The 27,343-nt window shown below is 37.3% G+C and overlaps 2 protein-coding genes across 2 annotated transcripts in view; one reads left to right on the top strand and one right to left on the bottom strand.

Annotated features, from left to right (window-relative positions):
• Positions 1 to 17,831, top strand: part of slc12a4 (solute carrier family 12 member 4) — a 30,481-nt gene extending 12,650 nt beyond the window's left edge. Inside the window, exons 2-24 of the mRNA XM_012868240.3 lie at positions 931 to 1,028; positions 1,113 to 1,244; positions 1,560 to 1,706; positions 2,715 to 2,769; positions 3,941 to 4,071; positions 5,139 to 5,380; positions 5,598 to 5,812; positions 6,800 to 6,964; positions 7,377 to 7,475; positions 7,599 to 7,656; positions 7,794 to 7,968; positions 8,164 to 8,282; positions 8,864 to 8,962; positions 9,141 to 9,260; positions 9,399 to 9,503; positions 11,303 to 11,471; positions 11,854 to 12,049; positions 12,871 to 13,040; positions 13,250 to 13,381; positions 14,596 to 14,703; positions 14,788 to 14,975; positions 15,116 to 15,249; positions 15,354 to 17,831. Of these exons, the coding sequence (XP_012723694.2) occupies positions 931 to 1,028; positions 1,113 to 1,244; positions 1,560 to 1,706; positions 2,715 to 2,769; positions 3,941 to 4,071; positions 5,139 to 5,380; positions 5,598 to 5,812; positions 6,800 to 6,964; positions 7,377 to 7,475; positions 7,599 to 7,656; positions 7,794 to 7,968; positions 8,164 to 8,282; positions 8,864 to 8,962; positions 9,141 to 9,260; positions 9,399 to 9,503; positions 11,303 to 11,471; positions 11,854 to 12,049; positions 12,871 to 13,040; positions 13,250 to 13,381; positions 14,596 to 14,703; positions 14,788 to 14,975; positions 15,116 to 15,249; positions 15,354 to 15,445 (3,149 nt within the window). The 3' untranslated portion in view covers positions 15,446 to 17,831. The remainder of the gene's footprint in view (positions 1 to 930; positions 1,029 to 1,112; positions 1,245 to 1,559; positions 1,707 to 2,714; positions 2,770 to 3,940; positions 4,072 to 5,138; positions 5,381 to 5,597; positions 5,813 to 6,799; positions 6,965 to 7,376; positions 7,476 to 7,598; positions 7,657 to 7,793; positions 7,969 to 8,163; positions 8,283 to 8,863; positions 8,963 to 9,140; positions 9,261 to 9,398; positions 9,504 to 11,302; positions 11,472 to 11,853; positions 12,050 to 12,870; positions 13,041 to 13,249; positions 13,382 to 14,595; positions 14,704 to 14,787; positions 14,976 to 15,115; positions 15,250 to 15,353) is intronic.
• Positions 17,832 to 19,224: 1,393 nt separating this feature from the next.
• On the bottom strand, positions 19,225 to 26,163 carry dpep2 (dipeptidase 2). The gene is made up of 11 exons (XM_012868164.3): positions 25,633 to 26,163; positions 25,121 to 25,277; positions 24,879 to 25,005; positions 24,226 to 24,355; positions 23,896 to 24,046; positions 23,655 to 23,724; positions 23,010 to 23,186; positions 21,073 to 21,157; positions 20,907 to 20,982; positions 20,541 to 20,676; positions 19,225 to 20,011 (listed from the first exon to the last, which is right to left on the bottom strand). Exons 2-11 carry the CDS (start codon positions 25,273 to 25,275, stop codon positions 19,808 to 19,810), a joined length of 1,311 nt encoding a protein of 436 aa, XP_012723618.2. The 5' UTR covers positions 25,276 to 25,277; positions 25,633 to 26,163; the 3' UTR covers positions 19,225 to 19,807.
• Positions 26,164 to 27,343: the final 1,180 nt, after the last annotated feature.

Consider the following 27,343-nt stretch of genomic DNA (forward strand, 5'->3'; position numbering starts at 1 on the left):
CGTAATGTTTTGTGTACAATAATTGGCCCAGCAGTCGTGCTTATCTCTGTTTGACTCTTTCTTCAGAAGCAAAAATAAATGAAAGGGAAATCTAATTAGTTGACTGTTTATCACCTGGACTCTGCTTGTCGGCATGTAATGCTAGTTTTCTTTTTTTCTTTTTCATTTTGCTTGTGTGAATTGCGTTTCTGCTTCGTGGACGTTGTTAAGATCTTCTAATTAAAATTAACAGTGACAGTTAAAAGCTGGAAAAGAAGACCATCAAAAAAGAAAGATTTGTTTTCCATTTTTAATTACTAACCAAGCAAACATGCTTGTGGTTTTGAGTTTACATTTTTTACCATTTGGATTTTATCTCAGTAATGCCATTGTTTTCAAGATCTTTTAACAATTACATTTCTAAATGTGCAAATTAAATATCCCCCTCCCACCCTCACCCAATTGTCTCAGGTTTAGAGAAAAAGTTGCTAAACCGTCTCCCTTTTTTGATCCCCTATTTTCAAAGCAAAATTTATATTCTTTTAAATGTAGGTCTGCTTCAGGCTGAAATAAACAAAACAATTTAATTGCATATGTATTTTAGCATGCCATACAAAAACACTCAATATAATTGTGGTTAAATATGTGAAACTTTGGCCATTGTGTAGAGTTTAGGAGGTTGCAGACGTAGTAAAAAATTCACGCAATTTGATTTACTGGATGATTAAAGGACAATCAAAAGTAATTTTCACCTTTTTTTTCTTAAATTCAAAGACGCTACCCCACCTGTTGAATACACCAACACATCATTATTTATGCAGCTTTTAAAGAAATAAGTATGCTTCTAACTGTCACAGCCTTAGGTGAAGAATTGCTGTTGTATTACTTGTTTTTTCTCTAAATAATTGTATTCTAGTCTCAAAGTTTCATTTTTGTATTATGCTCTGACAGGACATGGAAATCATAAAGAAGACAGCCCTTTTCTTAACAGTGCCGATACCGCCGGCAGGAAGAATGACTTCTATGACAGGAACCTGGCTTTATTTGAGGTCTGTTGTTTTTCTTGTACAATGCGTCCATTATGTGATAAACCCAAACCCACCTGAAAATCACCTTCAGATAATCTGTTCCAGGAAGAGCTGGACATCCGGCCGAAGGTTTCCTCTCTGCTCAGCCGCTTGGTCAACTACACTAGTATCACGCAAGGTGCCAAGGAGCATGAAGAGGAAGAAAGTGCTGAAGCCTCACGGAGGAAGACCCCCAAGGTCAGCAGTCCAGAAGTCTGTTTTGTTTTTGTACCGTATGTACAGGCTGTCCTTTTAGCTTTGGAAACATTAAACTCTACTCTTGGCTCACGTTCTTGTCTATGTTATTAAGGCTTGTTGATAGATTGCTTATTAAACAAGGCAATCTGCAGTTAGCCCGGGCCCATGTAAGACCTAAATACATGCAAAGGCCCGATAACATGATTGAGTGACCTTTGCAAAGTACATCAATCAATATTAACGATCAGTACACTTGTATTCTGAAATGTCATGCTCAATGGTCCACCATACCCTCCCTCTCTGTCTCCCTGCTAGTCTCCCAACATGGGCACACTGATGGGCGTCTACCTGCCATGTCTCCAGAACATCTTTGGGGTCATTCTCTTCCTTCGACTAACGTGGATTGTGGGGATGGCCGGCATTGTACAGTCCCTTCTGATCGTCCTCATGTGCTGCTCATGTGTTAGTATGAACATGCAATATCTCCACACGCTTAGTCTCTCTCCTTCAATGAAACTTATTTGTTCTTCATAAACTAGTCAATGAAATGCATATTGTTACATAAACCATGTCCATTTCTTTTAGAATGAGAATCAGGTGTGCACAAACAAGGACTTTTACATTGGTTTCACTTTGCTCTCACTATACCGACATTTTAAGATACAAATATATATTTGGTGGGAAATAAAGGAAATGTGTATGCATATATAGAGTTTTATTACAAAAGAAGAAGACAATAATGAATTGGTGTAAATATATTGTTGAGTAGATGGGCACTCTGACTGTTCATTATTTATCTGAGAAAGGGCCTGGAAGAAGAAACTGTCTCTGTGATGGCTTACTTTGTGCAAATGCCTTCTTTTAGCACCGACACAAAGGTAGTAGTTTGAGCGGTTTGTGTCTAAGGTGTGTCGGGTCTGGAGAGATGTCAGCCACCCTTTTCTGGACACTACACTTGCATAAGTTCTGGATCAAGCAAAGATGGGCCCTGGTGGAGCTGTCCTGTTTTTGTGATGGTGCAATCATTTTTGTAAAGCAAATTGTCACTTTGACATTCCCTCCACTGTTTTTGACAATCAACCTCCCTCTTGACCAAATGTCTTAAATGCGTAAGATTATGTTGGTCTGTCTAGACTTCCATTTGTATGAATTAAGTTTGCAGTAACACCTTGTGTGTTCTTACTAGATGTCTTCATTTTTACGCTTTAGGTTTTCCAATTATTTTTTTTGCAATTTTTCCCTCCTTTATGCCTGTGAGCAGTGTTTTAATTGTGTCAAAGTCCCAACGAAAAAAAGTACATTTTCTGTTTATGAGAAAAGACAGACGCCTTTTGTTGTTCCACATACTGCATGCCATCACTTTCAGAAAATTGTGTTTTAATTTTTTTTATTTGCTTTGGAAAGCAATTTTAGCTACACCAAAGTATGTTGAAATATGCTCTAATGTCATATTTTCTTATTCTCTAACAGACAATGCTAACAGCCATATCTATGAGTGCCATTGCAACCAACGGTGTTGTTCCAGGTAAAGCTGAGAACCCAGAGATCACCAGTGTATTTACCTTATAATAAAAGTCTATAATAATATATTTACACTACCCTGCTGTTTTTCTTATCCTGTATGTGTAGGTTTGCCTAATATCGTGCAGCTTCTTGATGGTTAATTGTTTGCAGTATTGTGCCAGACTCTCCTTAACAATTATTAGTTCTAAACTCATTTCAGCCAGGTTAAAATGGGTTACCACCTAAATATTTAAACTAAGTTTACAGCTCCAATTGGAAATAGTTCTCGTTTGTATATCATAATTTACCTTAAGTAATGTTTAACATAATTTATAGATTACAACGTCATTCACGTAATAACATGTGGTTTATGCCATTGCCCAACATACGTATGTTCTCTTCTGGTGTTTTTGCTAAAACATGTTGGCTGACTTCCTAAAACAGCGGCTCTTATTTAGATATTTTAACTAGTTCCTAAACAAAAATAACATTTTGACAGCAAATTGGTCCATTTCAATTACTGTAACTAGAGGCACTTTTAACCCTGTTTTTGCCATCTAGTCAGAACAGACCACCAGGATTATTATTTAGTTTTTGCTCTTTAAGTTGTTACAGGTGCCTTGACATCATTGTATAAACCATTTCATGCAGTTGATACTGCTACATACGTACATTCTCCAACAAATTGTTTGCTTGCTAGTGTGCTCTGATTGGAGAATATGAATTACATAGAAAGATAGAGTTTTCTGATCTGAAGACACAAAGCTGACCGCCCCTGAGCAGGTCCTTTGGTACCCACTTTTGATATTCACATGCCTCATCAGTGCACAGCAGATCATATTATAGCCCCCAAACCTCAGAAAATGTTAATATTTTCTCATGACCCCTTTAATGCACAGCCGAAAACTCAAAGTAATAGTAAACAATTGCGAGTTAACCTACCGCAATCGTCCTCTTTAGTAAAAACTTATAGCTGTTTAAGCAGGTAAAAATTTCCAGTCATGTAAATTAAACACATTTAGTTACATGGAGAATGGTTGGACAGAAGAGTTCCAATGATCAGCTTCACTGTGCTGTCTCCTGTCGGGGAAAAAAAAAAAAACTGTGTACATTGTTTGGAGGTGAATAATAGTTTGCTTCCATGTTTACTTCTATACACTTTAATGTGAAACAGTTGTTCTTCTCTTTCATAGCTGGAGGGGCATATTTCATGATCTCACGCTCACTTGGCCCTGAGTTTGGAGGAGCAGTGGGGCTGTGCTTCTATTTGGGCACCACCTTTGCCTCTGCTATGTACATTCTCGGAGCCATCGAAATCTTCTTGGTAAGTTTGTCAAAATATGATTCCTCCATTGCATGCCCACTAATATTTCATACTAGGTATGTGTTATTGGTTCTTTAAGATCAAGTGTACTGCATAAATGTATCCTTGTGCAATATCAGATACATGTCTAAAATTAGAAATTAAAAAGCTACTTCCTGGGGGTGGGGGGGGGGGTTATTAATGAGATTACTTCCAGTGGCTTTGGTCAACAATAAGACAAAGGGAAAGGCTGTGGGTCTCCACAACCAGGCCCTAAATGCTAGCCTTTTATCAGAAGAGTGTTTGTTTGGAGCTGGCGTTCTTAATGGAAACTAGCTCCATAAACCCAGAGCCTGATAGCTAAAGCCTCAGAATTCCATTCTACTTTTAAAAACTCTACGAGCCACAAGGGTGTCTGTGGTCAGAGAGTGGTTTTCTGCTAGTGTAGAATACTATATGGTGTTTGGAGATGCAATAGATTTTGGTCATTAAGAGTTTTATTAGTAGTGAGAAAAAATAATGTCACTTTCCTGGAAGTTAAAATTGGACTAATATGCTTCCTGCTGCTAAATACTGTTAGAGTGTCTGGATTTGCACATTTCTTTCCAAATAGATTTCAGCACATCATAGTTTTAAGAAGTAGTCCATATTAAAAAAATAGAGTCCGACACTGCAACTACATTTCTGTCTGTGTTATATAGGACAAATCATCCATGTCCTTATGTCATTAACCTATTTGAGCTGTCTAACTGGATTCAGTGGGCTTTAAGAATAAACAGCTGTGTGTCAACAACAGCAGCGGAAAGTTATGTCACTCTGATAAACAATGTTCGCCAATAACAACATAGTTAAAGTACAAAAAAATTTACACTCAACATAGAGCATAGTGACCAAGAAGATCTGGAGCAAATCATATTATAAGGTTTTAGACACTTGAATTAGGATTGTTTGTGAGCTTTGTTTAGGGGGTGGGGTAGCAAATACTTTAACCTGCTGCTTGCTGGTAATGTATTTTTTTTAACAGGAATAACATTTTAAAAAATATTTTGTGTGTTTACTTATTTGTTGATTTCCTTTTTCTCTTCAAGAAATATCTGGTCCCTCAGGCGGCTATTTTTCACTCCGCTGATCACCTTGGTGGCGAGAGTGCCCTGCTCAACAACATGCGAGTGTACGGCAGCCTGTGCCTCAGCCTTATGGCTGTGGTGGTTTTCGTGGGGGTCAAATATGTCAACAAGTTGGCCTCCCTATTCCTGGCCTGTGTTATTATCTCAATCGTCTCAATCTACGCTGGGGCAATAAAATCCCTGACTCACCCGCCGGAATTCCCGTAAGTGCTAGGAAACGTGTCTGAGGAGGATGTTGGGAGATTTATTAGTAGCCTTAATGTAGAGCTTATCTGCTATAAGAAAAGCGAGTGCAATTTCTTGCACTTTTGGAAATGACCGGCATGCATTACTATGAAGAATTTAGGAATTTTAGTATCTATGCTGTTTTTCTTTTTCACATCTGTATCTAATTACCCTCTGTGTACTCTGTTGCTGCAGGATATGTATGTTGGGCAACAGGACTTTGGTGAAAGATGACTTTGAGGAATGTGCAAAAACTGTGGTAATAGGGAACATTACAGTGCTCAGTCAGCTATCGAAACGGTTCTGCATCGGTGGGAACCTGAGCACTGCTCAATGTGATGACTATTTTATCCAGAATAACGTGACAGAGATACAGGCCATTCCTGGACTGGGCAGTGGGATTATCAGAGGTAAATGTAACATGAAACTGAGGCATGTTTCTCATTTGAAGTGGTGCAGTTTACATTTTACTGATACTGACTTTGGTTTGTACGTATACATAATTAATCATCTATTCATACCACAGTCTTGTATGGTGTTACGCAAGGTTCTGGACTTGGATATATTATGTTCATTCTTCATTTCAATGCCCTGGGTAATATCATTAGAAAACATGATTTACAGTTTCACTGTTGCTATGAGTAATCAGTGCTCTATATAAAAACTCTGATACAAACTAAAATCACCTCAACATAATATAAGCTTTTCTTGTCCAGACATCAAGTCTTGACTATTTGATTCAAGTCGAATGTCTTAATGATACCCTAACATGCCAGTGCTGGCCTCATACAGTATTTCTCAGTGAAATCAAGGTTTGATTTTAAGATTTTATCACATGTGAAGCTATTGATGACATTGCTGGTACATGATTTAGGGACTGTATTATCCCTTACAGTCTCACAAAAAAATCTTAGGACGCTTAGCTCCTAATTATACAGAAAATTATCAGATCCAAACTTGATGGCAAAGCCTTTGGTTTCCAGGCAGTCTCCCAAATACAAACCTACCTATTTCTAAAACCAAATTTAAAACGTATTGATTTGTTCAGTTTCAAAATAAGTTGTGTACTTCTTTTGACAGGCTTCCATTTGTAGGCATTTTTAACTTTTCCATCTGTTTGCAACTTTATAATAGGTGTTGTATTATTGTCGAATTTGTGGCTTGTCTTGTTTGATTGTCTTTGTGCTGTAGAGCACTTTGAAATAAATATGTATTTACTTATGTTTGTTATAAATACAACAGTTGAGTAGTTATGTTTCTGTATTAAGCTCAATTTAATTTTCACATCTAACTTGGGTATTTTTTTTTAGTTTTATGCTGTACAGAAATGGATATGGTTTTATTTTATGTTGATCTAATGTGAGACCATTTGTTTAAATGTATTTTTGCTATCATAGAAAACATGTGGAGCAACTACTTACAGAAAGGAGAGATCTTAGAAAAGGCAGGGCTGCACTCAGTGGATGCCCACAGTCCCACGGAGAACTTCATCAACTATGTGTCGGCAGACATCGCTACGTCCTTTACACTTTTGGTGGGAATCTTCTTCCCATCTGCTACAGGTACGATAAAGGCTTTGCTTACATCATTTGTAACATGACTAAGCTAAGAGTTATCTGTCCAACTCATTTAAACTGTAGTTTTTTTCCCCACCCCCTAATGTCCAATGAGTAGAATACCTGTGCAAATTCTCCTGCGCCTAGGAGGATGGGTCTCCATATGCTTAAAAACAGCAGTGCACCAACTACAGGTTGCTTAAATGAAAGCCACCAGAATTGACAAAGGCTCCTGGACAGCCATCAAGACCTTTTCAGAAAGAACTGAACGAAAGTGCGGTTGCCTCTGATTTAAGCCTGTTTGCTGTAATGTGTAGAACCTGGAGTGTTGAAATGAGCCAGTAGGGGGCATTGTCTAACATATTTTCTTTCTTTATACACATCTTTTTATACATGGTTGTGTGTTCTCGTTCTGCAGGTATCATGGCAGGCTCTAACAGATCCGGGGATCTCAGGGACGCTCAGAAGTCCATTCCTGTGGGAACCATTTTAGCCATTACAACTACTTCACTTGTTTGTATCCTAGTGGTTACCACACTCATGACAATGTTTTACCTTAAAGAGAATATTAAAGCTAATTTGATATAGTTGTATGAATATAAGCATATGTCACCTTATGCTCCTTGACTTCCATCACTAGATTTAAGTTCTGTGGTCCTGTTTGGGTCCTGTATTGACGGAGTAGTCTTGAGGGACAAGTAAGTTTATTTAAGTTGTTACAGTTTATGTAGAGACCATTTTGTGAATGCTTACATTTAGACAGAAAAAAAAAGTAAAACGACAGAAATCACATTATCATCATTGCCAATCTTACTCAGTTATGAATCGCTTACAGATTTGGAAATGCTGTTGAACAGAATCTTGTTGTGGGCATTCTCTCGTGGCCATCTCGATGGGTTATTGTCATCGGCTCCTTCTTCTCTACTGTTGGTGCGGGCCTACAGTCCCTCACTGGCGCCCCAAGGCTTTTACAAGCGATTGCCAAGGACAACATTATTCCCTTCCTCAGGGTGGGGAAAATGAATTACTTCCTATTTCACATTTCCGCTAAAAAATATGTTTACATTCTGAATGGCTCCCCAATGTTTCTCTGTGTGTTGTGGTACGCATTTGCAAGCTTATCTGTAAGTGCATTTGAATATGGTAAAGAGCAAAACAAGAAATGATTTGCATTGCTGCACAAAAATGTGTTCCTTTTTGTCTAGGTGTTTGGTCACGGAAAGGCTAATGGAGAGCCAACATGGGCTCTGCTGCTAACTGGCCTGATAGCGGAGCTGGGAATACTTATTGCCTCACTGGACATGGTTGCTCCCATCCTGTCCATGTAAGCACACACGATGCACAACATATCAGATGATACATTGACAGTTTCCTCACAAACGAGCAAATAAACAACCACACTTTTATATAACTGATCCATGCACAGATACAGCTCAATAAGCTTTATTTTATTTTATAAATTCAATTCAAAACCTCAAATACATAATATATTATGGGTTGAGCAGTCGTCGGAAGGTTCTTGGTTCAACTCCAGCTTCCCCTTGTCACACATCGATATGCCCCTGGGCAAGGCACTTAACCCCAAATTGCCTACCGAGCTGCGTACCATACATAGATTAATTACACACACACAGTGAGGCATTTCAGTTATTCTGTAGCAAATTAAAACTTAAAGAATTGATAAGACCAATTAAAGGAAGATTTTTAATACTGAAATGCGGTTAAAATGGCCATGTTGCAATATGCAAGCACAAGGAAAACTGCCTGTAAATTGTCCTGCAGTCAGTCCAAGGAGGATTAACCACAAATGGCTATTGCTTTTTAGCTAGATTCACACCAGCTAGACACACCAGTGATTTACTTTGTTTAGAGCTTTATTTTTTATAATATTTTCTTTCTCAACAGGTTCTTTTTGATGTGCTATCTCTTTGTAAACTTAGCCTGTGCAGTGCAAACTCTCTTGCGGACACCCAACTGGAGGCCAAGGTTCAAATACTACCATTGGTTAGTTTATTCAATTATGTTTTCTCTTTGTGTCAATCACATTTGAAAGTTTTCACACCTTCAATGAGGGGAATCCTTGAGAAACTACAAGCTGTGGTCAATAATGCTTTATTACTGTTTAATTACATTTGTTGTTTTTTTATCACATAATGTAACTACATGTGTATCACACCTGTAGGGCTTTATCATTCCTTGGCATGAGTATGTGTCTGGCTCTCATGTTCATATCTTCCTGGTACTATGCCATAGTGGCCATGGGAATTGCAGGAATGATCTACAAATACATTGAATACCAAGGGTATGTACTGACTCAATGTCCTTCTACATTGAATTTGTATACTATTTTGTTAGGATGGATGTTTCTCTTTGACAGCTGCATCTATAACATTAATGCCTCATGATGCTTGTTTGCGTCTCTGTTGATAAATAACATTAGGGCAGAGAAGGAGTGGGGAGATGGAATAAGAGGACTGTCGCTCAGTGCTGCACGTTATGCCCTGCTGAGGCTAGAAGCTGGACCTCCTCACACCAAGAACTGGAGGTATAACAACAGCAGCAGGAGAAAATATTAGTAATCCATCATTATAAACTGACAACTTTATACTATTTGTAGGCGATCATAGAGCAGTGAACATGTCTGCATGGTCAAATAAAATGGGTTGCCAAGTCAGCGTTCAAATACCACCTCTTTGACATGTCTGAAAGTCAGAGAAAAGGACAGAAATGTAAAAAGATGGAGCCCAAAATCAACAGTCTATTTATTTATTCTGAATTTTCAGCCTACAAAGACTTATTTGCCCTTACAGTACATTTACTTTCATTAAATAATTAAACTTAAAGATAGTCCGACTTCAGTTTGAGGATGATTCATGATGACCAGTGTGTTCATTCAACTATGTGTCAGCAGACATTGCAGGCAATTGAACAGGAGATCAGAACTATGTCCTTCACTCCCAACCATGATGGGGCTACAGGAACTTGGTTTTCCAGTGGACATGTGTTTTGCAAATTTATAAAAGTCTTATTACCTTTTCCTTTTGTGAGGTTGCTGTGGGAGTAGGAGTGAGAGTATTTAAAGGGCAATCTGGAACTCCTTTAACCAAAGCAAGTTTGTGTCCACATTCTCCGTACAAGTCAAGCTTGTGTTATGGACTCTGCCATTTCTGCTCCTGCTCACCAATCCTGTTTGTGGTGTTCATGAACAGGATTTCAAGTAGAGTATCTAGTAGTTTTGGTAACCTGTGTTTCGTGATTCTTAGTCCCTCTGTGGTGTAACGGACTAAATCTGTGTTTTTGATGTGGTGGACCTGGTTGTGTCAGGAAGGCACTCTTGCATAAGAACTCTGCAAAGTCACTGTGCAAGTTGTGATTATTAGCTGTGGTGGACCCTGAATGAAGGAGCAGCCAAAAAAGACTCCCAATGTTTCATATTTCTTCAAACTATGGTCTTTTGTGTGAACTGATGCAGTTTGCACAGAGTGTAAAGTGGCCGTGGTGTGAGTAAGTTCCTCTAAATCTGATTAAATAGTTATACGCTGTTAAAAGGTTGACCGCTTCCTCCGGTCATACGTTAGTCTTTGATTCCAGTGTACAGATTCAAAGTATCTTTGGTATCTTGAGTGATGGCAGGATGGAACTGAGATGGATAGATGTCTTTGCTCTGTTGCGGTTTAGACAGAGTGGAACAAAAATGACCAAAGCTATCAATTTACTGGTCAATCTATATTCCGGCCATCTAAGATGATGGAAAATAGATCACGATATAAAGTACGTGATCGTGGATACAAAATAGTGAAATGAGCTTCTTCCGTACAGTTGTTCCTCCATCCAGAGAAGCTTGGAGCAGAGTTGCTGCCGCTTCAAATTAAAATGAGTCAGTTCAAGTGGTTCTGGCTTAGAATCAGGATTCCTTCTCTGCATCTTAGTTTAGAAATGTGCAAGATTCAACAAATTAATTATTTTGTAATCAGTCTATCCTGGAAGATACTTATCAGCATGTTAAATAATAATAATGCATCATTTAACACTTATTGTTCAGTCATCCACGTTGATTAAACTCCTTTCAGTATGTTGTATCTCCAAAGGTGTGTGATGGATGAATAGAATAGGAACCCAATCCGTCATCCTTTCCCACTGACCGTGGGCAGTCTGCTTTGCATTTTTATCCTACATTCAGGTCCTTTCTTGAGTTCTGTCACTGCACTGAATTAGGTAAATGCGGAACAGATTTAACAATTTAAATAGTTTTTACTAAGGATATGTGTAGTCTAGTTCAATCAATGGAGATAAAAAAAAAAGATCTTAAAATTAGTCTAACTGTTAAGAATTTGTGCTCTTCAGGCCACAGTTACTGGTGCTGTTAAAGCTAGATGAGGACCTTCATGTGAAATATCCACGGATGCTCACCTTCGCGTCACAGCTGAAGGCAGGAAAGGGACTGACCATCGTTGGCTCTGTCATTCAGGGCAACTTCTTGGACAGCTACGGGGAAATGCAGGCAGCTGAACAGGTAAAGGATGGAAAAAAAATCTACACTTCTGGATTGTACATTGCTGCTCTTGTGTATTGATGCAAAAGATTACATCCTTTGGTCTGTATTTTTAATACATTTTTCTGTATAAATGATTTTTAATATTCTTATAGTGTTTATATTTATTATTTTGTAGCATTTGTATATTAGATCATCTGGGCTATATTAAACTATTTCACACAAAGTAAGGGACATATGGTAATGCAAGTCATTAATCACCCCAAATTACTTTTTTAGTAAGATTTTCTGAAAATGTTACAAAACAAACATTTTAGTTGTGATATCAGATATGCTGTTGGGTTGTCCATTAATGACGGGTAAAATGAGCAAATATTCAGTCTGGGTGCAACTGTTCTTCTAGGCCATTAAACACATGATGGAGATTGAGCGGGTCAAAGGTTTCTGCCAAGTTGTCGTGGCAGCAAAAGTACGGGAAGGCATCGCCCACTTGATCCAGTCCTGTGGTCTGGGTGGGATGAAGCACAACACTGTGGTAATGGGCTGGCCGTACGGTTGGAGACAGAGTGAAGACCCTCGAGCCTGGAAGACTTTTATCAGTAAGAGTTTTTTCCCTACAGTTAGGCAGTCTAAAATGCACATATCTATATTCCTATAGTCCATTTGTTTTGCTGTTTACCTGTCTGTTGGACTCAAAAAATTGTATTAACAGATTTTGGGTGTGTAAAAAAATGGCAGCAATACTGCTTCTGAATTTTTCTTTGTCAAAATCCCGTTATAAATAAATTGCTACACCTGGGTCCATAGGAGACTAAAAGAAAATGTTCTTTGTATCAATCCACTTTTTCACATTAATTTTAATGAATGTCATTGTGATAGTTTGCCTAACACTGCAGATAAAATAGTTAATTTCCTGACATCTTAACAAAAAAAAACACTTTAAAAAAGTCAAACTATAAGCCCCACCAAACTGCATAAGGTGAATAGAAGAAAATAAAGTTTGGAAGTGTCAAAAATTGGCAGGAACATTGATTTGGATATATATATATATTTATTTTTATTTATTTATTGTGAAATGAATCAAAATCTATTCAGAGGTATTTATTTTTCATCTTGTATATAGACATCGGTCGACTCCCACTAAAAAATATCATTCACCAACAATTCTAATAAAAACTAAACTGGAAAAATATATGTCTATGACAGTTTTTTCCACAGTATGGGAGTTCTTTCCGCAGTCAGTATAACATTCCTTTAACACTCCCAATTTAGTGTACAACACCGGATTATGATGCATTTCAGCCATTCCTTAAACTGATAAACTGTGGGGGGACTTTGCACAGACTGCATTGCCCTATGTGCAGTAATGGTAATGACATATGTAAATAGAACAGCCTGTATGTTGTCTTCTTTGCCCTAGACACAGTCCGCTGCACAACAGCTGCCCACCTGGCCCTGATGGTCCCCAAAAATGTGTCATTTTATCCAAGCAACCATGAACGCTTCACAGATGGGAACATTGATGTGTGGTGGATTGTCCACGATGGAGGAATGCTGATGCTGCTGCCTTTCCTGCTCAAACAGCACAAGGTCAGTGAACAGAACTTAGTACTTACATCGGTTTATTATTTCCCGGTAATTTTATGCTTTACTTTGAAAGTTTAAAAACAACAGGTTAATTTTTTTTATATGTGGCACTTAAACAATCTGTATGTGTCAGGTTCTGATCGAGTTTGTTCTTTTCAAGGCAGACATTCACAGTAACACGCTTATCAGATCACAAGACTTTTGAATTTTAGGTGTGGAGAAAGTGCAAGATGCGCATCTTCACTGTGGCCCAGATGGACGACAATAGCATCCAAATGAAGAAAGACCTGGCCACGTTCCTGTATCAGCTGAGAATAGAGGCGGAGGTGGAGGTGGTGGAGATGGTGAGGGCTCCTCTCACACAGCAACTCATTGGTAGAATATAGATAAACGAAATACATTTTACGACAAAGGAAAACAGGTCTTTAGATCATTTTGGTGCAGTAATTAACATTACAAAAAACAAACAAAAAAAACTGAAATGCACAGGATGACAAAATTATAGAAAAAAAAATACTAAGTGCATCAACAAAATATAATGACTAAAACATGCAAGTATAATGCCACTGGGAAAAATATGTTGCAATAAGCAGTTACAGAAAGCACCCGATTAGATGGCAACCCATCTCGATCTTGACTGTCAGTGTTAGACATATGCAGTGCTTTGGAAAAGTATTCCTACCAAATGTTCATATTTTGTTACAATCAACAAGAAAATTCAATGTAGCCTATATGACTTTCATTTTATGTGATAGACAAGAAAATAAAATACACTTTCCACATAAATGGGAAGTGTAATTTCAGGGGAAAAAAATCTGGGAAGTGTAAAGCAGGTATGTGTTTAGCCTTCCTAAGTCAATAACTTGTTGAACCACCTTTCACTGCAATTACGGATGAAAGTAATTGGGGAATATGTATTCCTGGTTCTGTTTCCACTTTGCTGGAATCTCTGTTGCTGTCTCCATGGTTCCTGTTTATGTGTGTCCCGTAAATTTTTTTTGCCTGTTTATTTCATCATAAAGTATATCCACATCATGCGCGTGCCTCAGTCCAGTTGCAATTTGAGCCTGCCACAATCTCAGATCATGACAAGAGCACCAACTATCATTGTTCTAGCAATGCAATATTGTGCACAATAGCTTCTTCCACCTGATACCTAGGTGCTGGTAGGTTGACAGTTGTAACAATCTTTCCATTTTTGGATGATGGATTGAACCATGTTCCAGGAGAAGCTCAAAGCTTGGGTTATTGTTTTATTACTCAGCCCTTATCCACGACTTTGTCTCTGACCTGTCTGTTGCATTGCACTGAGTCTGATTTTTTATTTATTTATTGTTTGATAATTAGGGGACTTTATTTTAAAACTATGCCTCCCTCACTACCACTTCAGTTATGCAGTACCTTGTGTGGCTCTACCACATACAATCTCAATAAAATACATTTAGTTTGTAAATGTAATGAGATAGAGTATGACAAAATTCCAGGAATTTATTTTTTTTGCAAGATCTTGTATATCCCACTTACATTAACCACTTATCTTTCTTAAATGGGATTTCAGCACAACAGCGACATCTCAGCTTACACTTATGAGAGAACCCTAATGATGGAGCAGAGGTCCCAGATGTTACGGCAAATGAGGCTATCCAGTGCAGAAAGACAAAGAGAGGTATGTTGGGAGGAGATCTTAAGGAGAAAGAGATACACTTCTAGAATGTAGTTTATATTTATAACATTCCCATGGCACCTGCAGGCCCAGCTGGTTAAAGACAGACACTCATTGGTGCGTATGGGCAGTCTGTACTCCGACGAGGAGGAGGACGTGATGGAGGTTCCTCCAGAGAAGGTTCAGATGACGTGGACTAGAGAGAAGTGCGAGGCCGAGAGGCGAAACCGAAACAATGCTCCGGAAAACTTCAGAGAACTCATGAGCCTCAAACCGTGAGCCTTTTGCTTTTTCAAACATCTGGATAATTTTCCAACTGCTAATTGCACATTTTTAACCGTTTTAATGCTGATCTTAATCACCCACATAGTTTTATTATAGCACTCATAAACCCCCACCCCTTGCTGCTTCGCAGGGACCAGTCCAATGTGCGCCGCATGCATACAGCTGTGAAGCTCAACGAAGTAATAGTTAACAGGTCTCACGATGCCCGATTAGTGCTGCTCAACATGCCAGGCCCACCACGCAATACAGATGGAGATGAGAACTGTATCCTTCGTGATTTCTATCAACAACACTACATGAGGCTTCAGTAAGAATGTGGGATGTGATCATTTCATGCTTTGGTTTTAACTTCTTAATTTGGTGCTCAGACATGGAGTTTCTGGAGGTGCTGACAGAAGGTTTGGAAAGAGTGATGTTGGTCAGAGGAGGAGGGCGGGAGGTCATCACGATTTACTCATGACCAGTTTGGAGTTGTTAGAGGCAGTGACCACATCAGAGTACATTCCACCATGTGACAGGAAGCAGCACATGCTTTGCTTTTAAGTATTTTTGTTTGGAGGGGGGTACTTTTGGGTGCAAAAGACGTTAGTTCTATTCTTGTAGAATATTGATCATCTGCTGATGACTGCCATTCTGTTCTTTCATGACACTTGGAAGTCACTATTTTCATTTGAATTCACGACCAGTTAACAAACCATTTTTATTTGTGATATGGACTGTAGATTAAACACATGTTTTTTCATAAACCTGTATTTTGCAGTTTGCTCACCAAGTCAAGCAGAAGAAGAGCCCAGTCTCATGTCAGAACTTGTAGCAACATCTGTCGACTTAATGAGAACCTTATCCACCTTAATCCCCACACCCCATGAGGCTTTGTGAGGATATCTGGAACTGCATTCTTGCATGTATACAAACGCTCTCTTGCAGAGCAAATACACACTAAAACAAACGCGAGCATAAACTTTTAAGGGCTAACATAATCATTTCAGTCTGTTCATCTTTCAAATGGCCTCTGATTATGAATACTAGCATATATAGTTACTGTATTGCTATAGATTGCTGAATCAATGAACAACCAAAAAAGTTCTGAGGCGTATCAATATTATCAATTTGACACTAATATGGTTGATTGTGCCATTTTGGTGGAGGCCAAAGACAACCTAATTTACCTAAAAGCAAGGTAAAATATGTGGCAATGAGGTCAAACCATTAGCACCACACATCAACTTGGGTTCTTGCGTTAATGTTGGATGAAGTATAAATGGTAGGCTGCTCCTGTGTTGTGTTGCCAGTTTGATTTAGCAGTCATGCAGGTGTAAATATTATAAAACATAAAAACATATTATAGGGCTGCATAATATCAGAAAACATTTAAAAATGGTAGTACTGTTATGACAATATTGATTACGGTTAAATAGTTTTCCTGTTTTTCTTTCTTTTTATTGCAGCACATTGCCCCACCTATTTTTTATTAACTTTAGTATCAGAGCCAAAAAGTCAGAAAAATAATGTTCCTATTCTATTAAGTTTTCTGCTTTTCTGCAACATATTAGATTAATACTCCAACCTGGTGACATCAAACAGCACAGAAATGTGGAAAAGGGACATGAAGGGATGCACATTATTTTAATATTGTTTCATTTTAGAATTATACCTAACATTCTGTCTGCGGTGAGACTATTAGGGGAGCTTTACAAAGACATGTGCATAAATTTGTGGTTGTAGAAACCATCAATAAAGAGTAAACATATCTAAACTGCAAACAAGTTCCTTCAAGAGTACAGTTTGCTACACTTGAACGGATACCAAAACAAATTTGCTTTATCGCAACCTTTGGTATGTGGTTAGATAATGTTCCCAGAATCCACCCTACAGCAGCACCACAAGGAATAAGGTGGATAATGTGAATATCAAATTACATTGACAGAGGATCTTTTTGCAAATTGTTATCTTAGTGGGCAAAACTGACTCCAGGCAAGCCTATACTAACAAGGTTACTTAAGGAACAAAAGGGCTTGAAATTAATTGAAAAGCCTTAGCTTAATCTGTGTCCATCAATCTAAATCTGTGTATAAGTCTAGTTTTTGTTTTATTTTAATATGGAAGTCAGTGCTGCTAGAAGAACAACAGATACAATTATTCTAAGTTAGCAGATATTGATTCATAAACTGATTTTCTTTTTAAAGGATATTTTATTTATTCTTTTTAAGAAAAAAATATTTATATTTAATTTATTTTCGGAACATTTTCCCTCTATTACATATACAGGAAATAAAACGTATTATGTGATTGCCTAATATTTAATGTAAACAAGTAAAAAAAAAAAAGTTACGATTCGTATTTTTGCTGATACACAGTATTTTTGCTGTTAGAGAGGATAAAACTTTATTTTTCCAGTACATGGTTTTATTGAGGCTTTTATTCAGGAAACCTGGAAACTCCGTAGGTGAAAAAAAGTGTGGCTTAAAAAAAGAGGATTATCCTTCAAGATCTTGTCCACAAGGTTTTCATTGTATTTATATTAGAATTTATGTTTTTTCCAGCTCTCACTTTGATGAATTTGCATCTCATAAATAACTGCATCTGTTTTTCTGTTGTACATCACATTTCTACAGTCAAACATTTTCAATATCTGACAAACAAGAAACACAAATAAATCATCACAACTAATAGCAAAGTAACCTAAAATTGGAATTATATTTTGAGATATTAAGCTATTCCTAGATGAATATGTTTTCCTATTTAAAGTTTCTGTAAAAGCTAATAGTATTTTTACACAACTCAGCACGTGCACAAGGGAACGGTTGTTTCAATTATTATTAAATGTTTGTAAAAAAAAATGTTAATCTGTCTCTTCTTTTGGAATTGTCATAGAGGTAGGAGAGTATTTTTCCAGTAAGCACAGCGAGAGAGAGGTTGGTGTGTTCATTAGGTTAAACAGGGAAGAGTGTGTATATATATATATATATATATATATTTTTTTTTTTTTTGGATGAGGGTTCATGTTGGTCAACAATGTGAAGAAATTATACAGAAGCTATTTTTTTGCATTGTTTTCTACACTGACTTTTATTAAATGAGCCACAATTACATTGAGAACAAAATATTTTTAATAAATACATTCAAAAATTGGTTATAAAAGTATTTCTTATATGATATAATTGTAACTAATATATATTATTATATATTATATATATATATATATATATATTTGTGCAAAACAAATATACATGGTAAATGTAGCAAAATAGGAATATCTACCAACATTTTACTATAGTGGACTTAACCCCTTAAGCCCAGAGGGTTTTAGGAGCAACTTCTGCCTGAAATTACATACCTGATATAAATCAAGCACAGCTCTAAAGTTATAAAGTGTAAATGTAAATTTTAGTATTTATGTGACACCAAGGCATTAAAGAATATTTTTCAAGTGGAAGCATTATTACAAATGCCTTCTTTATAAGTGATTAAAAAAAATATCTAATTTTCAAAGCTGAGCCTAAATATTTTTCAAAATAAACACTGGAAAGCTACATTAAAACCTTTTTGAAAATATAGGAAAAGCCTCATACTTTGTATATCCATATCCTGACTATAACTGCAGCAATTCTGAACTGAATCAGCTGAGCCATATTTGTTTCACAAAGGTTTTAGTAGGCAGTGTGTCATGTGGACTTGTGATTTTGGTTTATCCAAATATGCCAAAACTGTGCCAAATGTGTTTTTCACCTTAAAAAGGACAGCAGGTCAAATAAAAGTGCTGATTTTCATTGGAGGACTCCTGCTTATGAAAAAGCCTTTGGTAATAATATTTACCCTGTGTTTCGTGAACAAGTACCACTGTCTGCTGGTGGAGATTCTCAGTCATCCAGGTCATGGTCATTCCAAAAAAAGTAAAAAACAAAGCAACTGGACTTGTTTTCTGTAGTTTAAGACGTTTCGCTTCATCTCCAGGAAGTTTTCTCAATTCAAAAGGTCTAGAGTAATGTGGAGCATCAAGCTTTATATTACTGCCCAACAAAGGCCTTGTAATGGCTTAGATAACATGCAAATTAAACAGAAACAGGTCCATCCCCTTAGTATTGGGCGGTCGTTAAAGCCATTAAGCCAGCAGATTGAACCGAAACTGGTCCACTTCTCTGTTATTGGACCAATAACAACCCTAACGACGAGGAGCTCGGCCTGGATCGGTTTAACAAGGATAGTGTAAATGGGGCTAAACTTTCTGGATAGGAAGCACAACATCTTCAAACTTTGGATAAAAGTCCAGCTGTTTTGTTTTTTAAACTTTTTTTTGGAATGACCATGACCTGGGTGACTGAGAACCTTTCCCAGCATAAAGTACCACTGTCCACAGCATAAATCAATAAAATGAAAATAAATGCCATAAATCATGACATATATTTTTAGGAAAGTTCTAGAATGGCCTGTTCACTCCTCTGCATTGCTATGGTGATAAACATTGAGATAGGAAAAGAAAAAAAAAAGAACAGCAGCGGAGAAATTACATTGTTAATTGGTCACATTCACAGCTCATGAGAGACTACCTGTGCATCACTGTGCGCACAACCCCAGGGAGTGAGAGTTTTTTAATCTCTGTTACACTGTGGGATTATTAAACCACCACAGGTGTGACAGAGACGTGCTGTATCTTGTTTAAAAAATAGGACTCTCTAGGTTTTAATCATACCGAATTTAGGGTGGTGGAGATAAGCATGTCTGCGCAGCGGGCCAGATAAGGTTTTAAAGTTAAGGTCTCATTCTTCATATAGATAATAAAAACTGAACTATAAAAAGAGATAAAAGAGATACTAAGTATTCATTAAGTCAGGAGAATTAGGGAAAAAAACAAAACTGAGCCCAGGTATAACAAATTCAGTGATCCCTCTGATCTTAAGGATGGGCTCTGGTTCACGGATAATTTACTCAGGACAGGTTGTCTGAGAACCAATCTGCAGGGGTTTGCCACCTCCTCTAGGGGAATCTGTTCTTCACTTGGTTTATTCCAAATTAGCTGATCACGAACCTAAAAAGCAGAAGGAGAAACAAGTTAAAAAAAATATTCCATAGCCTATATGAATATATCATTATTCATACTCCTGGTTAATAAAGGCTTAAAATAATCTTTAAATTTGGCCAACATGTTTCTTTTGACTGGAAGTAACATTTTGGAGTAGAGTAGCCACAATCCCAGCTTTACTCTAACGTAGACTCTTTGGATGGCGGCAAAAATTATTGCGACTGCAACAAGGCTCTCAAAACCCAAACCCTTGGAGCTTATAGGATCACCAGATGAATTATTGCCAGTGGAAATATTCCGAAGGTTTGCCAGCAATAATAAAAAAAGTGTTTGATTGGTGCCAACAAAGGGTTTTCACTGATTATTAATGGCACAAATAATATCTGACATGCTCTTTTGCTAACTCTTGTTGACTGTTTTTGCCCATGTAATTTCATATAAAAAAAACAACTTCTTGGTTATATATAATACAACTCCTTCCTCAGTAGTGGGATTTGATAGTGAAAAAGAAAAAAAAAATGTTTTCTCAGCTTACCCTCTCAACTTCCTCAAACACTCGCAGGAAATTCCTTCGAAGGACATCAGCCAACTCGTCCTCTGTCCAGTTCCTCTTCAAGAGCTCCTGGATTATTACAGGATACTTTGAGACATCTTCCAATCCCTCAGGAAAGCTATGATTAAAACAAATATAAGTAAATTATCTAATGTATGTATTCTTCTGGGATATAGGGATCACCCCCCCCCACACACACACACACACACACTGCACAAATAAGTAGTTATAGGCAATGGATGGACATATAATTCTGACAGAATTTAAAACAAAACAAATCTATAAGGAAGGCTTTCAAGAATGTAATTAGAATGATTTTTATCACTTCAAGAGAGACAGATATCTCACCTATTACCACCATCAAAGTCTCCTCCAATTCCTATAGACTCAGCTCCAATAAGCCTCTTAATGTGGTCAAAGTGGTCTATTAAAATGATTGAAACACCACATAAACTCAGGTAATAGACGTTTTCGTGCCACGTTCAAAAACATCGACTTAATATAAATTATTTACCAGCAACATGGGAGACCATAGCCTTGTCCTTGCAGGAAACAAAAGGGCCATAAAAATTCACCATGATCAGCCCTCGGTTCTTTTTCTGAAACACAAACATGGATACTGGAAGTTGGTATATGGAAGTATTTTAGTTGCCTAAAACTTAGGTTGGCAAGACATGGTTGTTTTAGACTTACATTCAGTTAAACTTTACTTGCAGAGAGAAATAAGCTCAAAAGTAGAAGTCTGTGTGTTGCATCATGTGTTTAAGTAAACAGGGGCATGTGACATAATGAGAAACATGCCACGCAGACATGTGTAACAGCAGTGGTAAGAGTGCTACTAGTAATGCTTTAGTAACAAAAGTAAAACAAGTAGTAGAGAATTTTACCCATTTTCTATTCATCAGAATTAGTCCATATTCAGTTTTAAAGTCAGGACAAAGTAATTGCTATGAAGTTTGTATGTATTTACTCTGGCTCATTGTGTCACAATGCATGTTCTCATTTTACATTAAATATGTGCTTACATTACTTAATACACAGGTTAACAAATGATACATCAGAGTTATGTTGAAGTAACTCAATAACAAAACAATTTCAACCATGTTTGCTAATCCAGAGAAGCATCTAAATACTGCAGGGCTTTGTGCCTTGAGAACCAGGGTTGGGTTATCCTGGAATATATAATGTGATTGTAGTGAATTAATATATATATATATATATATATATATATATATATATATATATATATATATATATATATATATATATTTATTTTATTTATTTTTTTATATAATTTCGCTAGTGAAGTGATGACCTTTTTTCATTCCTCACTTATTTTCTGGGATAGAAAACTAAGGTGTCAGTTAGGTTTAGATTAGTTATATACTGGTAAAGGTGAGGGTCAAGGTTAGGCCATAGAAAGGCTTCAAAATGAATGGAAGTCAAGGCATGGTCCTCCCTCAAGTTCCGGGGGTATTCAGTGCTTCCATTCATCATAGCTCCGCTGCTCTCACCATATAGTTTAAACATGGCTGAGAGTTGCATGAAGCAAACCGTGTACATGTTTATGAAAAGAAGAGGATGGCCTCGGTAGAAAGAAATTAGACCAGAGTGGATTTGGAAGATCTTCTTCACCTGATCCCACTGAAGAGTGGAAAAGCGAGGTAAGACAGTCTCGCGCATGCAGTTATTCAAAAAGGGACTTGGGGAAACTTCTAGAAAAATTGCCGAACGTAGCTTTAATGCCTATGAAGTGTGCAATGGTTACAAAACAATTCTCAAAGAACTTGGATGCGAAATAGCAAAAAAAATATGGGAAATTGCCAGAAATGTCTAGAAGCTAGTAAACATAAGTGATTAGTAAATACTAGCATTAACATTTCTTCATTATTCCTGTATTCCATTTTAATAAACTTTTTTGTTCATATAGGTCAATGTTTATTCAGATAATAAAGATATAAATAATGCTTACGCAGATATGCAAACTTCCCATGGTTTATATAAAGGGTAAGCAAAGCAGCTAGCTTGGTGTAGATCCCTATCATTTTGTTTGACGCACATTGACATCTATAGTCTAAACGAGGGGTCAACAACATGGCACCACATAGCCGCTGAGGACCACATGTGTTTAAATGTGTTTATTTTACATAAAGTTAAGGTGAACTCTGACTCCTTTTAGTTCAAAGGTCAGTACTGGTAGCCCTTGTACCATGACTCTGTACCAAAGAAGTAGCTCTCAGTTTCAGAAATTTGGTGACCCCCTGGTCTAAACACTTTATTATTTATTGTAAAGAGTCAGTAATAACCGTATTTTGTGTAAACATAAAGTTTATGATTTGAACGAAATTATCAGAAGCGTTAACAGGCTGTTATTTTTATCGTGGAAATCTTTGATGATGTTGGTACAAAAGCAACAAACCAGAAATGATTCAGCGAGCTGTTTTTTCTCACCAACTTGTGAAGCAACGAGTCGGGTACATTGCGGCTGTGGTCACAGACTGCGTAAGAGGACGAATGACTGAAAATAACAGGAGCTTTGGAATGCTTCAGAACGGCTGTAGCTGTGCCCCAAGACGTGTGGGAAAGATCCACTATCATCCCAAGTCTGTTCATCTCATCCACCACAGCCTAAAGGAAAAAGAACATAAAGAGTAAAACATTATTCTTTGTGTTAAAGAGTAATACTCTTTATTACTCTTTAAAAGTGGCTACTTAAATATCAGCAAAAGGAAGGAAATGAAAAACACGATCAGTGGTAGAGTAGTAGGTGGTTAGCACAAACCCATGTAAATACCCTTGTGCTGATAGCTATCAAGGTGCAACCCGCTGCAGTTCCAACTAAATTAAAAAAAAATATACCACCGGTATCTACAAGTTGTTTTCACTGTTAAAACAAAAATACTATTCACTTTTTCCTCTTACTTTTTAAACAGAGAAAAAAATCACCACAAATAAAAAAAATAAAAAATCAACTAAATAATTGGTGAGCTAAATTCCTTTTATCTGATTAGTTAAATATGTAAATTGTAAACTGCATGCAAGCTATGTGATAAATGATAGACTGCTACAATTTCTGGCACTGACATTTAACCTTACCTTTCCAAATGTTGTCAGGCTGTTATTGGATCTGAGAAAAACATCATAAAGTTTTGAAGATGATTCAGCCCTGCATCAAAAAAAACATAGATGGGAAACAAAAGGCTAAGGGTTATCTTTATCAAAATGTGTTCCACATGAAATGGTTTTAGCATGGGATTTACACCCTAAAGACAATAAATATAATAATTTGAATGTTGCTGTCATGTGCACATGGTATACTGTAAACGTTTTACATTACCATGGAGTGTTGCAGGAATGAGTGAGGGACATGGAGCGTACTCCAAGCTGATAAAACATGCGCAGTGCTGGAAGGCTGCTATCGATGGAGTGCCCCCCTTCAATACTTATCAGACACGCTATTTTTTTTTTCCTTGCTGAGGCCCTTATTTCTACAAAGACAGACATGCTTAAGCAATAAAAAAAAAACAACACTCATCACATCTGTTCTTTCATTTATTACAAAAAAGTAATACATTTAATTGTAATTCAATACAAGCCTGTGTAACAAAAAAAAATCATAAAAAAATTGCAGCTTTTGGCCTCTGTGGCAAGAGAATGAGTACTGTACCCTCAGTGGAAGTGACCAGTTCAAAGTCTGGGTATTCGGTGCACATACGTCTGACTACATCTATTTGTTCCAAAGTCAGCCGCACAGCATCCATCTGCTGGGCCCCACACAAAACATAGACTGCAAACATCTGGCAAAGAGACACGGATGTCAAAGAAAAATCCCATTTTACACTGCACAGTGGGCTCAGTATATACGCTCGTCAAACCAATTTGTACGCATTGCTAGTAAAATGTTGGAGGTGTTTGCCTTGCTAACTGCTTTATTTATTTTTTTATAGAACCATCAGCTCAAAAACATTCCTCAAACATTTTGGCTCATATTAGCATGATAGGATCACACAGTCACAGCACATTTTTCAGATTTAAATTCATGATGCAAAGCTTCCGTTTCACCATACCCAAAAGCTGCTCTATACAGGATTAAGAAATTGTGATTCCGGAAGCCTGTGGAATACAGTGAACTCATTGTCATGTTCTAGAAACCAGTTTGAGATGATCTAAACTTTGTGACATGCATGAGGAATTATCCAGCTGCAAGTAAGCCTCAGAAGATGAGGTCATAAAGAAAGTTACCTATAAAGCGGCTAGTGGATGCACATACCTGTACCAAAACTGTGCCATAAATGCTGGTTCAGTTAGGCCCTAAAATACCTGTGTCTGTACATGGCCTGCTCTGAGGCGGGAAATGTCAGTGGCCACATTGTTGAGATGAGTCAGATTGATCTTGCTCAGCTGATTGTTGTGAAGGATCCTGAGCCGGAGAGCTATATCATTATGGCTGCAGCAAGCCGAAGGAAGAGAGGGAAGGACAACACAAAGGATTTTAATCTGATTTTGATCAGTCCTTTGCACGGTTGTAAACGTATGCATGTTAAATAATATAAATCCATTACCCATCAATGAGGGGGTATTTGGATAACAAGTCGTGTGCTCTGTCTTTGTCAGAGTATCCAGATATGAAGTGGCACAGAGAGACAGCCAGCAGAGCTCTGAGAGAGCGCACACAGGGGCGGCATGAACCGCGTAATATAGTTTTCCTAGAAGACATTTCTGAGAAGAGAAACCGCACATGAGAATGACAGTTATCTGTGACAACAATTATCACAGCTCTATGATCAAAAAGCAGATACGGGGGGAAAAAAAACACATCAAATAACTCGAATTTATCACTCATAGTTTAAATTTGAATCCAAGCACCTTAAACTTTATAAGACGTCAACGCGGGTGCTATTTATAGAGCTGAAATATCCACATTCTTTCATAAACAGCTGCTTGTTTTAGGTTGTGATACGCATCTCAGTGTAAATGGCAACCACCGGTAAACAATTCTTAAAAGAGCAATAAATAAATACACGTATCCCCGTAATCGGTTAAATATAGGAGAAGCTCATTCAATCTGTCTTACCAGACCAGCAGCTGTAAACGTGAATGTCTCGTTGAGACCTCTCTGTCTTTCTAGCTCTCCGCCCCGTTTAAATGAGCGCATCGAGCAGAAGTAGCAGCTCTTCTGTGGAGCTCAAAAAGTGCAACTTGACAGGCTCCAGCTCTGCGTCTGTAGACGGCCATTAGAGATGGCACGGACGGTTAGAGTATAGAAATTAAACCACAAGTTTTCACAGACAAAATACTATTGATCAAGTTTCACCCATTTTTTTTTTTTTAAGAATCGAGAAATTAACGTCAAAACATGTGAAAGCCTTAAAGTTCTGAACTTTCAACGCCACCTGCTGTTCGGAACAAGAATAGCGGTTTAAACGACACAGCATAAAAGTACCGTACTACATCAGAGTTAAAAACGAAACAAAACTAGGGTTAAGATTTTGCATTTGTTCACGATGTCACAGCTTACTGTAAAGTAACACGCCCAACTTTATGGAAAAAGGAAATGGGAGCAAACACGCAAATTAGAGAGAAACAAGAGAAATTTTTTTTTGAGGAACCTTACAAAATATATTTGCATTGAGGTAAAATTTCTAATACGCCGTTTTAATGTGTCTGTATACATGTCGGAAGGTACAATAAAATATGAGGAATATACAGTTTGCACCTAAATCACAATACTATTGCAACAACAATTTATTTCAGTAATTCAAATCAAAAGGCGAAAACCCACACAGGGAAACTTAAGACAAGTTAATCTTGAAGATTATGGTTTAAAGCTATCTTAAAGCTAATCGAAAATCCTAAATTCTGTTTCTTAGAAATTAGAATGTTGTATGAGACCAATAAAAAAAGAATTTTAATACAGGAATGGTATGTTATGTAATAACAGTGGTATATCCTATGCAATCAAGTATAAAAATCATTGTGATTGTTTGATTGCCTTTCCAAGTGCATGCTTTTTAAGGTCAAGGTTGTAGATTTGCAAACCTGCTTTTAGATGTCCTCAAATTTGAAAAGTAAATGCATGTTGGGTAATTGTGCAAATCCGAGAGTCTGGTGTTGATGGGGCAACATCAGGGTGCCAAAAATGAATTTCAATTATTTCAGTGTGAAAATGTGAAGTCTTACTCAGTGGTCCACCCACTGAGATTTGGCCTTGTAGACTGTAATGAGGAGAGTGATTCGGCTCTGATTGGAGCAACCTACTGTTTCAACGGAGTAATCACAACTGTGTTGATATTACTCGACCAATCCCCCTGCTGTGCAGAGTGGGAACCCAGCTGAGACTGTTTGAATTCAAATTAAGCAAATCATTTAGCCGTATTGTCGACCTTGGTGTGGATTGTAACTAGCAACATCAAGAGCACAGTTTTATCTTATTATCCTGTGCCCTAGAAGTTTGATGTTAGACCCTATTATTTGCATAAATAAAATGTAAATATCTATATATGAGTATATGTCGTCTAACAGGATAGTTAATAACAACTTTAAATAGATCAGTTCTGGGTGATATCTTTATATTTGTTATTTAATCAAAATAATCGAATGTCATTTTTTATAGAAAAATTCACCAAGACACAGTGACTCTGTCAAAACTACTTACCTAATGCAAACTTACACAAATGTTATCATTAGTTGTGTTTACATAAGATCCTACCATGTAAGGAAGTTATTTTACATGTGGTTCCCTTTTCTTTGTGACTGACTCTGTTGGTGTTCAGGAAGAACAAAAC

Source organism: Fundulus heteroclitus, unplaced genomic scaffold (genome assembly GCF_011125445.2).
Source record: "Fundulus heteroclitus isolate FHET01 unplaced genomic scaffold, MU-UCD_Fhet_4.1 scaffold_199, whole genome shotgun sequence".
Lineage (NCBI taxonomy): Eukaryota > Metazoa > Chordata > Actinopteri > Cyprinodontiformes > Fundulidae > Fundulus > Fundulus heteroclitus.